The sequence below is a fragment of the Anopheles maculipalpis genome, chromosome X, assembly GCF_943734695.1.
Source record: "Anopheles maculipalpis chromosome X, idAnoMacuDA_375_x, whole genome shotgun sequence".
In the NCBI taxonomy this organism is placed as follows: Eukaryota; Metazoa; Arthropoda; class Insecta; order Diptera; family Culicidae; genus Anopheles; species Anopheles maculipalpis.
The window spans coordinates 9652503-9667759 of NC_064870.1; the positions used below are offsets into that span (position 1 = coordinate 9652503).

General features: G+C 47.6%; 4 protein-coding genes across 5 annotated transcripts in view; all 4 read left to right on the forward strand.

Annotated features, from left to right (window-relative positions):
- Positions 1-15257, forward strand: part of LOC126561545 (probable 60S ribosomal protein L37-A) — a 450882-nt gene that overhangs the window by 280751 nt on the left and 154874 nt on the right. The gene's annotated exons all lie outside the window — the stretch shown is intronic.
- Positions 1-15257, forward strand: part of LOC126558141 (aminoacylase-1A-like) — a 220867-nt gene that overhangs the window by 160668 nt on the left and 44942 nt on the right. The gene's annotated exons all lie outside the window — the stretch shown is intronic.
- LOC126561695 (cecropin-B) overlaps positions 1-15257 on the forward strand; it is a 328190-nt gene that overhangs the window by 47954 nt on the left and 264979 nt on the right. The window lies entirely within an intron of this gene.
- On the forward strand, positions 9246-15019 carry LOC126567124 (uncharacterized). Its single transcript, XM_050223360.1, has 3 exons — positions 9246-9374; positions 9462-11708; positions 13364-15019. The coding sequence occupies exons 1-3, from the start codon at positions 9246-9248 to the stop codon at positions 15017-15019; spliced, it is 4032 nt and encodes a 1343-aa protein (XP_050079317.1).

The window sequence follows — 15257 nt, forward strand, 5'->3', positions numbered from 1 at the left end:
CTGAACGGAGCAGGGACAGGAGAGGTTGCAACAGTAACAACATCAGTGACAACAACAGTGCAGAAGACGAAGTGCCTCCGCCATCTATGGATGAGGTTGCCAGCGCCATCAAGCAGCTTAAAAGCAATCACTGATCACGAGAATCTGGGCGTCATTCACCCAGAAGGGCGACAGACTAGAATGCTCGAACTATCGTGCCATTTCAGTCCTTAATGCCGCCTATAAGACCCTGTCCCAGATCTTGTTCTGCAGACTTGCCCCCCTTGCTACAGATTTCGTCGGCAGCTCCCAAGCGGAGTTTGTTGGAGGCAAATCCACCACCGACCGAGGATCTTCACTCTTCGGCAGATCCTCCAGAAATGCCGAGAGTGCCAGAACCCTACCCACAACCAAGATACCATAGATCGAAATAAGCTATGGAGAGTATCGAACATGCTGTCGGAATCGTTCGAATATCTCCGGAGTTTGAGGCAAAGGGACGGACTCTTCGCGGATGATATTGACATCGTTTGCAAGACGACAGCGAAGGTGTTCGAGACGTACACCCGACTAAAACGTGAAGCAGCAAGAGTTGGATTGATGATCATTGCGACGAAGACGAAATACCTGCTTGTCGGAGGCTCAGAACGTGATAGTGCCCGAGTGGGAAGCAGCGTGTTAGTCGACGGCGACCACCTCGAGGTAGTAGAGGAGTTCTGATATTTTGAGACTGTCGTAACTTCCGATAACGATGTCAGCAGCGAAATCCGGAGACGCATTGTCCAGGGGGAATCGTGTCTACTACGGCCTTCACCGTCTGCTGATATCCAGAAGATCTCAGATCTTGGATCCGAGCATGGAGTGTGTCGGACATCCCGACGGTAGCGAAGACCGGCAGGATACGATTGCTGGGGCATGTTATGCGGATGCTGGACTCTTGCCCCGCTAGGAAGATATTCGTCAGCGGTCCCCAATTCGGCACGAAGCGTCGGGGAGCACAGCGAATTCGTTGGCTGGATCAGGTGAAGTGTGACCTGTTGGAGATCGGGTGCCTACATGGATGGGAAGCTGCAGCCAGGGATCGAGTTTCCTGGAGTTCTATTGTTGACCAGAGTCATGTCACGGCGACGTGCTCTTTAAAAGAGCAGACCAACATGAGTGAGAATGAGAGTACTACGACACACGCCGGACCGAAGATTTTGTGTTCAATATTCTGGATCGTTCCAAAGAGATACGCTCTTCAATCTGATCGTACTTAAAAACATCAGTGCCATCTCTGGAGATTTCTCAATAACGTTCGTCTACTCCATCCAGTCACCAACAACGCAACCCATCTCAACCGCTACTACCTTTAAGCGATAAATTATAGCCCTCAACGGTTTTGATAATGCGTACTAACAATAGCCAATAAGACCACAAAACACGTTGCGGGAAAATTGGAGGGAAAACAAGCCGGACAGCAATGTATCTCACAGCTGCCCAGCAGCAGCACCAACTTATGCATTCGCTGTGTCACGAAAACAATTGGGAAGACATTGTGATTCCGTAAGGCTGAATAATGTAAAGCAGAACCATGGCACACACATACTCACGGACAGAGAGAAGGCGGGGAATGAGAGGAGGGAAATGGTTGGGCGTGCAGACAAATGAAGAAAACATGCGGCAAAGCATAAGCCATCCCAGTCCAGTGTACGCTCCAAGCATGCCAGCTCGCTTATGTCATCCGGCTGGCCCGACCCGACGTCGGGCACCGCGCGCTCTACGTTACTTTCGCGACGAGTGAAACGCATTGAAAATGCGGTAAGCAGCAGAAGCAAAAGGCAAGAAATCAGAGAGGATGTGCAACGATTTCTAGCGTCCGAAAAGCGTACAGCCACACACATGTGGTCGCACTTGCCGAGACACATGTCCCCGCTGTGGTGCTCCAGTTTGGCTTTTTTTTTTGTTTTAGCACATTAAAATGTCAATCAAAAAATGAGATTGTGTTTCTTCAAATACTTAATTTCTCTTTTGTCTGCTTGGGGTATAGGGCTTTGTGTATATATATTTTTTTTATTGCTTCGTTTAATCACTTATTCCCTACTTCGCTCTTTAAACGAACAACGGAAAAAGCAGAAGAATGATCCACAAAACGGTCGATTGTAAAAGATGGCAATCTAAATCGCGAGCCCGGAGGCTAGAAATATTTACCAGAAGCAGGGCAAGACAAGACGACAACAGCAACAAAAAATTGTACAAATTATACATCCCATAGGCAGTGTTTGCCACAGTGCGTCGGTTACAAGATGCAACAAATAAAGGGAAAATAGAGTGAGATCGGCCATACAAATCATCTTGCTGCGGCAGCACCCACCCGTACACCACCGGGACCGTTACCGCGTTACATTTGTGTTAACACAGAAAATTGTGCTTCGGTATCTGATGCTTCTTGCCTATTTTGCAGTGCATTCGCTTGCACAATCACACGGTGCTTACAATTGAAATAATTGTAGGATGCCATAATCGTCAACAACTGGGCAGCATTATATTTTCGGACGGCCTGTTTTGTGCGAGTGAATAATGTTGCTGCTCGTGCGTTGGCTCAGCGTTGATGGCTTACAGCGGTTACACCGTGCCCAACAAAGCAAGGGACATCTTTGTTATGGGTAAATTCAGATCGAAACAGTGCCGATGGGATCGATTTGATGTGATGCTACCGAGCGTTTCGGTGATTGGTTTCCACCTGCCTGTGTGTCCATAACCGTATCGCATAACTAGTTTACGTAAAGTAGTGATGATGCATCAGTAAGTAGCTAAAATGTTGTCTTTGGAGAGGTCCTCTTAAAAAAATATTCTCTCGGAAGCGATTGTTGGGAACAATCCGTGAGGTTTTCGAATTCGCTCACACGTCTAAACTCTTTTTTATTTTGTCAAGGATGGCCTGACAGCCTAATTTCTACTGATCTGACTTCATAGTACTGAAAATCTGAAAGAAGATGCCTTATTCCTTCTTTGGCTTTTCAATTTCGTGAGGTTTGCAACATCTAAGTCCTGAAGACTTCAACAACACACGAAATGCACGATTTTCCGCACCTTGATGCGTCTGGTAGTCCTCTAAGGGTACGAGTCTTGGACTATCCTGACGGAGGACGCCAATGCACCCGCCATTTTCGAACGGGGCCGGGTGCTATGGACTATCTTTGGGGGTATGTGAGAGCAGGGCCTGTGGCAAAGAATACGTTGACTGGGGCACGTGATGAGGATGCCGGACTCATGCCCCAATCATGAGTCTAACCTCTCGGAGATCGGATGCAGCCGTGGATGGAGGACTGCAGCCCTGTACCGAGTTTCCTGGAAACTGTCTGGAGACCTGACCATCTCGACGCGACGTGCTCAATCCTGAGCAGACCAAGAAGAAGAAGAAGATCTAAGTCCTGCATTTCTCCATACCAGCAGTTACCATAGCAAGTAATAGAATCTGGAATCGGTGTTGGAATCCCTGCCAAGCTTACCAGTCCCAATGCTAATGTGCAGAGTTTCCGTGAAGATGGATGGAGCACTCTCAGCGTTAAGGACCTCTCTTGTTCTCCTAACATACTTTTTCTTCAATTTCAATCCTTGGATCTACAACCTGGAGATGTATTAACCTGCCGTAGCTGTGGACGGCCAGGTTGTGTAGGCGACAGCGGCGCCAGTCTTCAAACGGCAGGACCGGGATTCAAATACCATCCGGGGACCGTCCACCAGTAGTGAAGTCTGACTAACCAACTACGTGGTATCGGCAGTCTAGTAAGCTGGATAGTCCGTCCTTCGTATGGGGAAACGGTAGTCTTAAACCAAGTCCCGCCTCATTTTACTTGGAATGCCTTGCACTTAATACTAGGAAGAGCCTTAGGAGACTCGCGAAAGTGATAACTTCGAGGACCTTCTCCTATAAGCCAGTCCAAATTCTGGCTTAGGTTTTGTAGCACAGGACATTACCTTAGGGTTTCTTCAGCTCTGTCTATGGATCTTCAAGGCACACCTGTCGCGTCCGGCAAAGTTGGGAACAATCATAGTTACTCTAACCCTACACACTACACTACAGATGAAAATGAACTCTGTCCAATACTGATAAAAAATATTGAAAGAAAAATGGACCAATCGTTCTACAATGCTATGCGACATTGAACTATACAAAGTCATCACATTTCGATATGCGAATTAGATACACCAGCTGCCTCGGTAGGTTGATCATGTCGTGAGAATTGCATGCGGGATCTTTCGTTCCATTCGCTAAACCCATACCGAATGGATCTATACTAGAAAGGAAGATCCCATCCGATCGGACACGTCTGAAACGGAAGAACATGGGCTGTTTCGAATCCATTCCAAATCTGTAAACTATCCTAGGACAATCCCCTCGATGCATTCCGGTGAGCGCATCGAGAGCGCCCTTTTTTTGCAACATTTCAATTGCATTAATTTGTTTCTCTTATTATTATTACTACCGTCGGCCTCATCGTCATCCCGTGGAAGTGGAGTGATGTCTTTCACCGAAAGACTGCGAAGAGACCGGCGAAGTCTCGGGCGCGCATCCCGAGGTGAAAATGCAATTTTCAATTATAACCAGAACGGAAATTAGTTTGCCTTCACCGGCGCCGTCTGGGGTGTGTGGAGGTGGGATGTGAGGGCGGGGGGAAGTGATCCAGTCATCGCACCTCAATCCGACAAACCCAATTTTGCCGACGTCTTCCTACGTGCACGGTATACACAATTTTATCTTTCCTCCTTCCACGTAAAACCCCAACGTCCGCTCGTCTCTTCGTCCGCCCACCTTCCCAGCTTGCCAATGGAAAAGCACACTGTGGAAAGTGCACTCGATTTTTTGTTTCATACCGCTTCGAAATCGGTTCCACCATCGGGGGCTTGCCTTACGATGGGCGCATTTTTTTTTTTTTTTGTTGTTGTGTGTGTGGTTTGTTGTTGTTTCGGGGGTCTGTGTAAGCTTGTACCCAAATTTATACCAAAAAAAAGAGGGTTGGAAATGGGGGGGGGAGGTGAAAAACAAAACGAGACGCGAGAAGAGATGGTGTTTTTGCGAGGGAGAACATTGGAAAGGTTTGTGTCGAATGACCTTGCTGCTGTACAACGATGGATGGATTTGCCTGCATTGCCCAGAATGGGTAGTGGTTCGATCTGGATCTGCGTCATGCCGCTTTATTTAGAATCAATCGTAATTCAATTGTTGATGTAGTATGATGGTTTCCACCGTCCTCTTTTTCTTGCGTTTCTTCTTTAGCTCTCAACAACCTCAAGAGGTATAGAGCGGCCATTTCTGGCTTCCTTGACTTGATTTTAAAATGTACCAAGAGGCTATAACAGATGACTAGAAGTCCTGCCGGAAGTTCAAGGTGGGATGTCGTGCTATCTGGAGCGCAGCAGCTCCTTTATATAGGATTTTCCAGACGACACGAACGTCTACGATCTCAAGAGGTCCTTTCTTGACTTGTCTTACCGGCTTTCTCCATTGACATAGCTTATTCGTAGTTGGATAGTCGGTCCAGTGTGTATGAGGAGACAATCCAGCACAAGATTTGATGTCTGGTCCTGCCATATGGCAGGATCTCGACCACTACCACTTCAGCCACCTTGAATCTCCCTCCAGATTCTGTAAAAATCCCCCGACAATTCTTCATTAACTTATTTTAACGCATTAGATTGAATGTTTAAAAATAATCTGTTTCTTCTAACAGTAATTACATATCACCCAGAATAATCGATAGCTGACCTTTATACTGCGGAACGCGTTGGATCGAATCGAAAAACCTTGAGGTACCGAAATACAACAGAGCCAAGAGATTTGAACCCATGACCCTACAGACCTTGAAGGACGAACGCTGTTTGTGTGTGTCCCGCGGTCACGTCCCGGCATGGTGCAGCCGTGTGTGTCATACCACTACAACCGCCAGATAAACACACACACACACACACAATTAAAGCCGGAGCATTGCCATCATTGCACCGGAATCGATTGATACCCGGACTCCAAAACCGAAGCATCCTTCCTGGTGTTTCCATTGTATTACACATGAAGGCGTGTGTGTACGTACCCCGTTGAGTATGGAAAAGGGGGGATTGTGAAGGGGGGCGGGGAGGGGGGGTATGTTTGTGCGGAAACTTTAACGCATAATGAAACAAAACCAGCAGAAGAGCAACAAAACAACAATCATCAAATAATAGCAACCAAAAAACAGCTACACGCAGCCTCGTTAGCGATTTGTGTTACCCACAAGCAGATGCAGACCTTTATCTGCCCGGTTGGCGGGTAGAAGTGTTTGTGTCCGGTGTTTTTTTTTCTTTTCTTCTCCAAACACATCACATCAGATGAGCATACCATTTTAACGCTCTTTTGCGCGTGTTTGTGTGTACATCTTCTTCTGTGTAGAAAAGATAATTTGATGCTGCGTGATGCTGCGCTCCGGACCGGTTCTACGCACCACCACCAGAGCCGCGTATTGAATATGATCGTCTGATAGAAGGGACAACAACAAAAAAAAAAAACACCACCACCACCATGATGCAACACCGAATTGCACGGAATGCACGATTTTATGTTAGAAAAGTACTTGAAAAGGGCTCCAAAGATGGAAAGCCTGCAAGGAGAATGCGGTTTCCTGAGTGCAAGATGAAAACATGGGAAAATGAAGAAAAAAGGATATTCTTTCGACACAATCTCTCTCTCTCTCTCTCTGCCTTCCTTTTTCTCTCTCTCTCTCTCTCTTTCTCGCGCGCGCGTTCTATGAGAAAGGATATCGGATGACAAAGAAGGTCCAGAATCTTCTTGCTAGGATGAGATTATACACATCCAGCATCCGCACAAATACACACGCACACACACCGATAGAACGCGCATACATGCACGTGTGACCGTACGCTTGCGTACAAGTGGATCGCTTCCGGGAGCGCCACACATCTACCAGCCGTCCGTGAAACACAAACAAACACTCGTGTATATGGGGGGAGGAGGAAAAGTCGCTGAACCTTTGGAGCCAAGGTGGCAGATTGGGAGCTTCGCGGTGCTTTTTTTTAACTCTCGGCATGCGCAAGGACACACACACAACAACCGGAACGACGAAACGAAAACAAAGAACCAATCAAACAGAAAAGAGGAAAAATTGCGTACCATAACAAGAACGCAAAATATTTCAATGCTATAACAATGATTCTTGCTGTTGGATGATATTAAAAATTTAAATTTAAATCAAACGAGTACAAACAATTATCAAACCAATTGCAACGTGCGTGAATTCTGTCTGTTTGTGTTTTTTTTTCTTTTTCGAGTCGCCACTCGAACAGTTGTTTACATTTGCTTTTTTTCCCCTTTTGCTTTCTTGGCTGTATTCCGGTTTGCTGGAGGATCTTACACAGCGCCCGTAGCAGCAGTCAAAGGCACATTCCGAGCGAGCGCTTCGCTGGCGCCCTGGAGCAAAGCAAAACACACCGCATTTATGGCAGCGGACAAATTTGATTTGGTTGACCGTCGGTTTTGATAGAAAGTGAGCGATGGCGGGCTTACACACGCGGGCGTTAAACAGTTTTTTTTTTTAATTTCTGCTTAATTAAAACTAAAATCCAACGCGACCATAAACCAGATAAATGCTTCCTTACGAGCAGGACACGGACACTTTGGGAACCAATTTTCTAAACCACACGCGTACGTACACACTGAAACTAATGGTGAACCCTCCCAACTCACGCACCTGCAGAAAAGCACACGTGTTTATTTTTTTTTTAAACCGCAACACAATAGATGAAACTGGAAAAACGGAAAAAACTACACACGCCGTCGTTGTTTAGCCACACTGGTTTGTATCGGGGAAAATACGACCGACCGCTTTGAATGCCGCTTTCGAACAAGTGGCGTGTTTGACGTTAAGCGCGATCACAACAGAGAGGGAGTGAGTGAGAGATAGCACACTCGCGCGTACCTTTTTCACTCATTCCGGCGATGGTGAACTATCGCGTCATGAAGGAAGCGAGAGAAAAAGAGATAGAGCGCACGCCGATGACAGTTGCGGAATTGTTCACACGTATGTGCATGTGCTCGTGCGAACGGGAAGCCGTGCACGAGCGAAACAACCAGCACGCCCTTTTGCGAGTTGTGTTTATACTGCACCAGCTCAAGTGCCCCACGGATGAACAGGAAACTCAGTCGGTGCAGTATAAACTCTAAAACATAAACTTTTATTCATGTCACGAAATTTTGGTTTCGATTTTTGATTTTCTTAAAATACATTAAATCATAGAAGATGTTTTTTTTCTTCTTATTTCTTTACCATAACAGGTAGTAGAAGAAAAAATTCTAAACAAGTTAGGGCTATTTCTGGAGGATGATTAGGAGTTGCCACAACAATCTTTGTGTAAACTGGAAGGACGTTCTACGATGATGATTTAAAAGAATGAATTAGAACTGCTATATAGACTCGACAGTCAAAACCATTTTGCCTCGCACAAAGAATTCGAAATATTTACAAAATCTTTCTGATCCCAGGCGTAGCCGTTTCGGTAGATTTATTACCTACCTGGAAAAAAAAGATAATGTGGACTCCCCAGGCCACATTAGGTTGTTCATGACGTGATTCAAACAGCTAGGATATTGTATTTGCAGAAAAAAGCACTGCATCCCATGGATCGATTAGTCTCTGTAGGCAGATCAGATATCAAAAAGTTTTCGTTACAAAGGTAAGGCTTTCAGTTGAGTTTGAGTAGAAAACTCCGAATGATTTCGCCTCATTGTCATGTGTTTCTATGGGAGATGGGGTTTATGGGGTTTTTTTTTGTTTTGCTTGCAGGGAAGACACCTAAAATTGTTATTTTTTATGAATAGCCCAATCTTCCTTTTTCTCGTTGTATTAAATCTTCCAAATACTATTGTTAAGCGTAGTTTATTATTGTCTCTCAGTCGTAAACGATTTCGGTATATTTGCGCGCACAAACACAATTGTTTAAACGCTACTTTAGCGTGTAGAGTTTGTTCAGTATTGAAGTAAGCGGTATACACGGCTAGCTGCATCCCGCTCGCTAAACCGTTCGTGCCGAGCCCGGTTAAACGGAATCGTTCCTTATAACCTGTTATCAACGAGCAAACGTGCGGGAAAAGACCAATTCCGCTAAACATCAGTACTAAACGCATCGGAGTGTCTAGATGCGTTCCGCCGCACAACCCGAGTTGTTTGTTCGTGATAGACAGTGCAAGCCAAAAGGTGCAGAATTCGCGTAGTGGAAGTGTAGTGTAGTTGGCAGGGATGGAGAACGCCAACGAGGAACCGCCGTGTGACGCCGACCAGACAGCGCAATATTATGAGCAGTGTCACCGCTGGAAGCTGCAGCTTGATGAGGCGGCCGATTTCTCCGACGTAGCTGCCGTGTGCCAGGTATGTGTATATGAGCAGCCAGTTGTGCTTGGTGCAGTTTTGATTTTGTTTGTGGTGCTAACGAAGCGGTGTCTCTCCCATCGGTAGGATATATGCAACTATGCCGGTACCGGACAACCGGAACCGATGCAGATGAACGATGCCGCAGACGACGGCACCGCTACGCCGGACCCAACGTTGCCGAGCAGTATTTTGACCAGCAAGCTGCTGGCGAACCTGAACGATGAGAACAAAAGCTACAGCCAGCGTAAAATCATCGCCAAATCGTATTACACTCTATGCCATCGGAATGTGCTGTACGGTGCACCGGTCGACTCGGTGTACGGTGTGTCGGAGCTGGGCAGCAGCGAGGAGAATAGCGTTGCCATGTACGGTATGTTCAACTCCCGCTTTCTAGCCATCATACTGACGCTGCCGAAACTGGCAAGCGTGGTGCCGGCCCGAAATCTTGCCCTGTTTCTGTCGCCGACCGCGGGCTACAGCCGCTGGTTTAATACCGTGTCGGAGAATGTGCTTACCATCGAGCGGTTGAACCTGTTCCGGAACATTCACACCAGCGAGCAGTACGAAAAGATGTGGCAGGTGGCGCTGAATAATCTGGAGTCACCGTTTCATGGGGCGCGCGAAAATATGCTCACACTGCTAAAGTATCTCGTGCGGGAGGAGCGCTTTACGCGCAACTGCGTGCTGCCGGTAGTGCGCAAATGGTCCTGGATGAATCGGAACAAATTCCATCTGCTGGTCATACTGCTTGGCCAGTACAGGCTCGATACGCAGCTGAAATCGCTCTGTCTCGATATGGAGCTGCTCGGCGAGGGATTGCGCCTATCGCTCCGGTACAAACATCTGTACACCGGTGGCCAAGCGCTCGTCCGACTGCTGCACAAGGAGCAACGAATGCAAGGATTCGTGTACAAACTGGCAGCGTCAGTGATTGTGCAGGAAGAGCACGGGCTGGTCCAGTTGATGGCAAAGTATTGGTTTAGCTGCTTCACACCGCAGGACTATCGGAACCTGTACCGTAACCATCTGAATCTGGACCACGCCATAAGCGAACACTTCGAGGCACTCGGGGTGGAGAACTTGTTCCCACCGTACTGTGTGCAAAACAAGCACGAAAAATTGTTCCTGCTAGCGTACCTTTTTCGGCGCGAGCTGCAAAAGCAAGCCTACCTACGGCCGTTCCTGCTCCACCTGTGCGATTTAGCCGACAAGCAAAAACCGCTCCCACCGGCCACGATCGGGCTTCTAATCGAATCTCTCGGATATTACATTATCGCTTGCGGTGCAACGGATAAAATTAACACACTCTGCCTCACGACGCATCTGACGCGCTACATGCACCAAGTGATGGAAACACCCGGCCATGCAACTGTCTGCATCACGATCGTAACGGTATGTCGCAATCTGCTGAAACATATCGCCCACACGCAACAGCGTCCCACCCGTGTCAAGGAGTTCGATCGCGAAGCACAAGCACTGGTGGCGAAATTTATGTCGTACGACATGTACGATCGTTACCTTCTCCCGCCCGGCACCAAACCGATCGACCATCAACCGACCGTTACCGCGCTGCGCATATTCGCCGCCTTCGTTGAGCAGTTTTTCGAATTCACCTCCACCAGCCAGTATGTGCTGCAGATGCGCCCGACCGCCAAAGTGGCCTGGATCGCAAAGCTGTTGCCCGAATCGTTACCGCTCGACGAGCTGGCGTGCTCGTTCCGTTCGATGGTGTACGGGTTGCAGCATCTGCTGCGCAGCGATTACGACGATGTGCGTGCGATCGCACTCAAGATGCTGTACAACCGGTCCATTGCGTACCATTTCGATCCGAAGCTGCAGGATCAGTTGGCGATCGTGTTTTCGCGCGACAACGAGCAGGACACTGTACGGTCAACGGTACATCAGCTGCTGGAAGATACGCTCGCGAAGGTAAAGGATTCGGTACAGCAGCACAGACAAGATTTCTTTGCCGCCGTACTGGCGGAAGACGATTACCCGAATGGGCAGCTGCACCGGCTGATTGACCGGTGTACGGAGATTAGTTTCGGCTTTCCGGCCGGGAGGGCGCTGCTGACGAATGCGGTACTGTTTCGCGTACAGGAGTGCGTGATGGAGGTGTGGCAGCTGGCGGACTACGCAATGCGGTGTGCAAAACCACGTAACCTGGAAGCGCACCATGGGACGAGCTTCGAGCTGATGGAACGGTCGCTGCAGCTGCTGCTCGATCGGTCGGCCGAGTGGAACAAAAATCATGCCCCGTACTGCATGGATTCGCCGAGGATGGCACTTGCGAAGCGCCGTATGCTGGTCGCGCTTTGGAAAACGTCGCGTGTAAGTAGTTTTTTGTGTGTGCATCCTTTAGTTAGTATGATTACGTACAGGGTTTCAGTCCATAGGAAGGAACAGTAGAACAGCTTTAGGGAATATATCAAATAGATTGTGGAAGAGACTCAAAGCATCTATAAGTAAACAACAAAAACAAAAAATGGCACACCTCGAGAAGAGAGTGCAAAATTAGCGGCAGGCTTGTATGATTGCTACGCAATTCTGCATATTAGCAAACAAATGTAATAGTTTGATTTAGTTCCACACCGCTTATCGTACTACCGCTATCGCTTCAACTTTATTTTCCTTCCCTAAAAAAAAAAACAAAACAAAACAAAACAATGTTTAATCAACACGCGGAATTTCCGTTTTAGTCAATGTTGTGTAAAACCACACGATAAAACTAATGTCGCAGTTACGTACTGTTTAGAGTACGTAATTTATTCGCTCAAAGGTCATTTAGTGCTGCTGTTTGTTTTTAGAAGGAATTTTATCGTTAGAAAGGTGCGTCACAAGGCAGGAAACTTGTTTGGCTTGGCTTATGAAAAGCGGAAAAAACAAGGCATCAAGTGCTCCTGTCTCGGAAGCGTGATAATGATAAAACTTCCTGTTGCACCTCAGCATTTCCTTTCGATTGATGCGTATGCGAAGCCACACGATACCTTCCTTGAAGCGCATTTTATCCATCAACAGTGTGATAAGAAATGTGCGTCAGACAGGAAACTTACTGAATAGTGTCTTATAAAGGGGGAACAAGATGCCAATCATTTGAATTTCAAGGCTTCGATACCGCATATATCTCAGAAGCATGATAAAGAAGGAAACTGCTGATCGCGTGTTGGAGCAGCAGTTTTTTTTACCGATCAGTTACTATTCTGCCTGTCCCGGATGGCAGTAACATGATATTTGAAATCCTCCTTGTGGGGATAGGCAGATCGAACAATTCAGAGGTGTGAAACTTATCTTGACTCACGACGCCGGATGATGCAAGATGACTCTTTCGTGTGTCGCATTCATAAGTATATGTTTCCGGCTACAATTTCCGTCGCTGCTAAGAGGAAGGGGTCTGAAGGGCTAATTGCAAGATAGAAAACATTGTGATCAGTTTCGGTATCGGTCCTTCAAAACGGGGTTAACACGGGCTAGGTCTTCAAATCGTAATTCAGCATGCATAGTTCCGATTTCGTTTTCGATCCGATTTTCCGTATATTTCAATATTTCATTTGGAACCCGATAGTAGTGAAAAATTAAAAATGTAGCAAATAGTCAAAATCAGCAGTCAAAATCAGCAATCAAAATCGGCAACCAAAATTAAGTAACTCAATTAGCCATCTGCGATCAAATACCGCAGTCCGATCCTAATTGAATTCCTTAAAAATCCCAATCAAATCGCTATAGTTTCCTAATTCAACAATCAAATCCAAAATGGAATCCGAATAGGATCGAATCCTTCAATTTATCCAGGGATTGAATCTTCCGAATCCCGAATCTGCTGGCACTAGATGGGTGAAGGATTTTTTTTTTTTTGTTACAATGATGAACAAATTCGGATATAGAAGACGACAGCTAATTGGGATTATCACGTTTCTGCATGCAAAACCCAAAGGGTGCAAAGATTGCAAATTCTTCAAATGAAATCTAACATTTCCCTTATGTTTCAGGCGATATCCATCCTTGCCGAGCACGCTGCACTGTGGATAGTGGAAAACAATAAGGATGTGATAAACGGCCAAGCGTTCAGCATGTTCCAAAAGTATCTGGAAACGTTGACCACAATCATGACAACAGTCTGCCACCGGGGCGCGATCGAAGCGGCCGGTAACTGCCTTAACCGTGTCGTGCGCTATCTGATGCACCTAAAGCAACACGTCCTTACCGCCGAAACGGCCGAAAACGGTGTACGATTCCAGCCGTTAAAGGTGTACACCGCGGAGGTAACGCGTCTGTGCGAGCAGTTTGCCACGTTCCCGAAAACCCATCTGGACGATTTCCGGCAACATCGCGGCTACATCTGGCTGCAGTACAGCATTCTGCGGAGCGATGTGCTAGAGATCGCGCCCGGCTCGCCGCTCCGCGTGTACCTCGCAGAGCATATGCAGCTCGCCCGACGGGCAGCGGAACACGAGCGGGAAGAAACCGGCAATGAAACCGTACCACCACCACCGCCAATGATGGTGCTGTGGTTGCACCAGCTAAATCTGCTTGCACGCGAAACGGTATTGAACGAAGCGATTCTGCCGCACATCGATGATCTGATGATTGTCGCCCTGGCACAGATACGCTCACCACAATGGGCGGTACGCAATGCCGCGCTCCAGCTGTACTCGTCCTGCGCAGCAAAACTGACGGGCCAGCGCCAGCAGTACAGGGATCCGGACGCTGACTGGGCCCCGGTATACGCGTCGTTCGATGAGGTCGCGTCGAAGGCGAACCGCACGATCGAGTTTATGTTGCGGCAGCTGAAAACGTTGCTGCCGCTGAGCGAACGGAGTCCGGGCGAAGATGAGCGTGGCGCGTCGCTCGCTGCGCTGCGCGATCCGGCCACACCGTTCCTTCTGTTGGTGCTGGAGTTTATCTCAAAGCTCGAATGGCGTGGATATCGGCCGTCCATCCCGGGAGATGGGCCCGTCCCGATGGTGTTCAAGTATCGTGCGATCATGTGGCAGCTGTTGCGGCACGAGCACGATCAGGTGCGCAAGCTGGCTGCCCGCTCCTTTGCCCAGCTGCACGACTACTATACCGAGATAGCGAATCTGCTTGAGCACATGGTCCATGTGCTGTTTACCTCGCGCGATTCCAACTTCCGGCAAGGGCTGTGCCAGGCGATACTGTCGTGCGTGAAGAAGTACGTCACGCTCGAGCGATACGTACGGCGAAATCCGTGGATGGAGGAGCAGCAACACCAGTACCAGCTGCCGAACATGAAGAGTGTAATTTTAAAGCATGTACGCGAAATGGTGGAACGCCATTATATGCGCGATCGGGAGATGAACTTCGTCTCGACGTTCCGGTTCCGGTGCGAGCTACACAAGCTGTTGCTGTATTTGCAGTTCCCGCGCGACAGTCCGATAGTGATGGAGCTGATTATTAATCGGCTCGCACCGAACATGCACGGGCTCGATGTGTTTGTGATGCAGCTGAACCGGGTGTATAACAGTGGGCTGAGTACGGCACCGGAAACGGATTCGGAACCATCGTTTCGCCAGCTGCAACAACAACAGCAACAACAGCATCACCAGCAGCAGCAACATTCCATGCCGTACGAGCTGTTTATGGGGCTAGAGCAACCGTTAGATCAGGAGCAGGAGGACGTTTAAATTATTTCATTTTTGACTACGGTCGCATGTGGTGCACATTTGCATCGACACTTTTGTTTTTTCTAACGTTCGAGCAGGAACTGACTACTAATACGCACCCTAATTTTATATAATATGTATATATACATATATATATACAAACCATTGGTGAAGGAATTGTTTCAACACATACACATATTAACCCCTATTTACATCCTTGATTCAAAATTAAGGGGGAAAAAGAAGTAAGAGGGGGGAG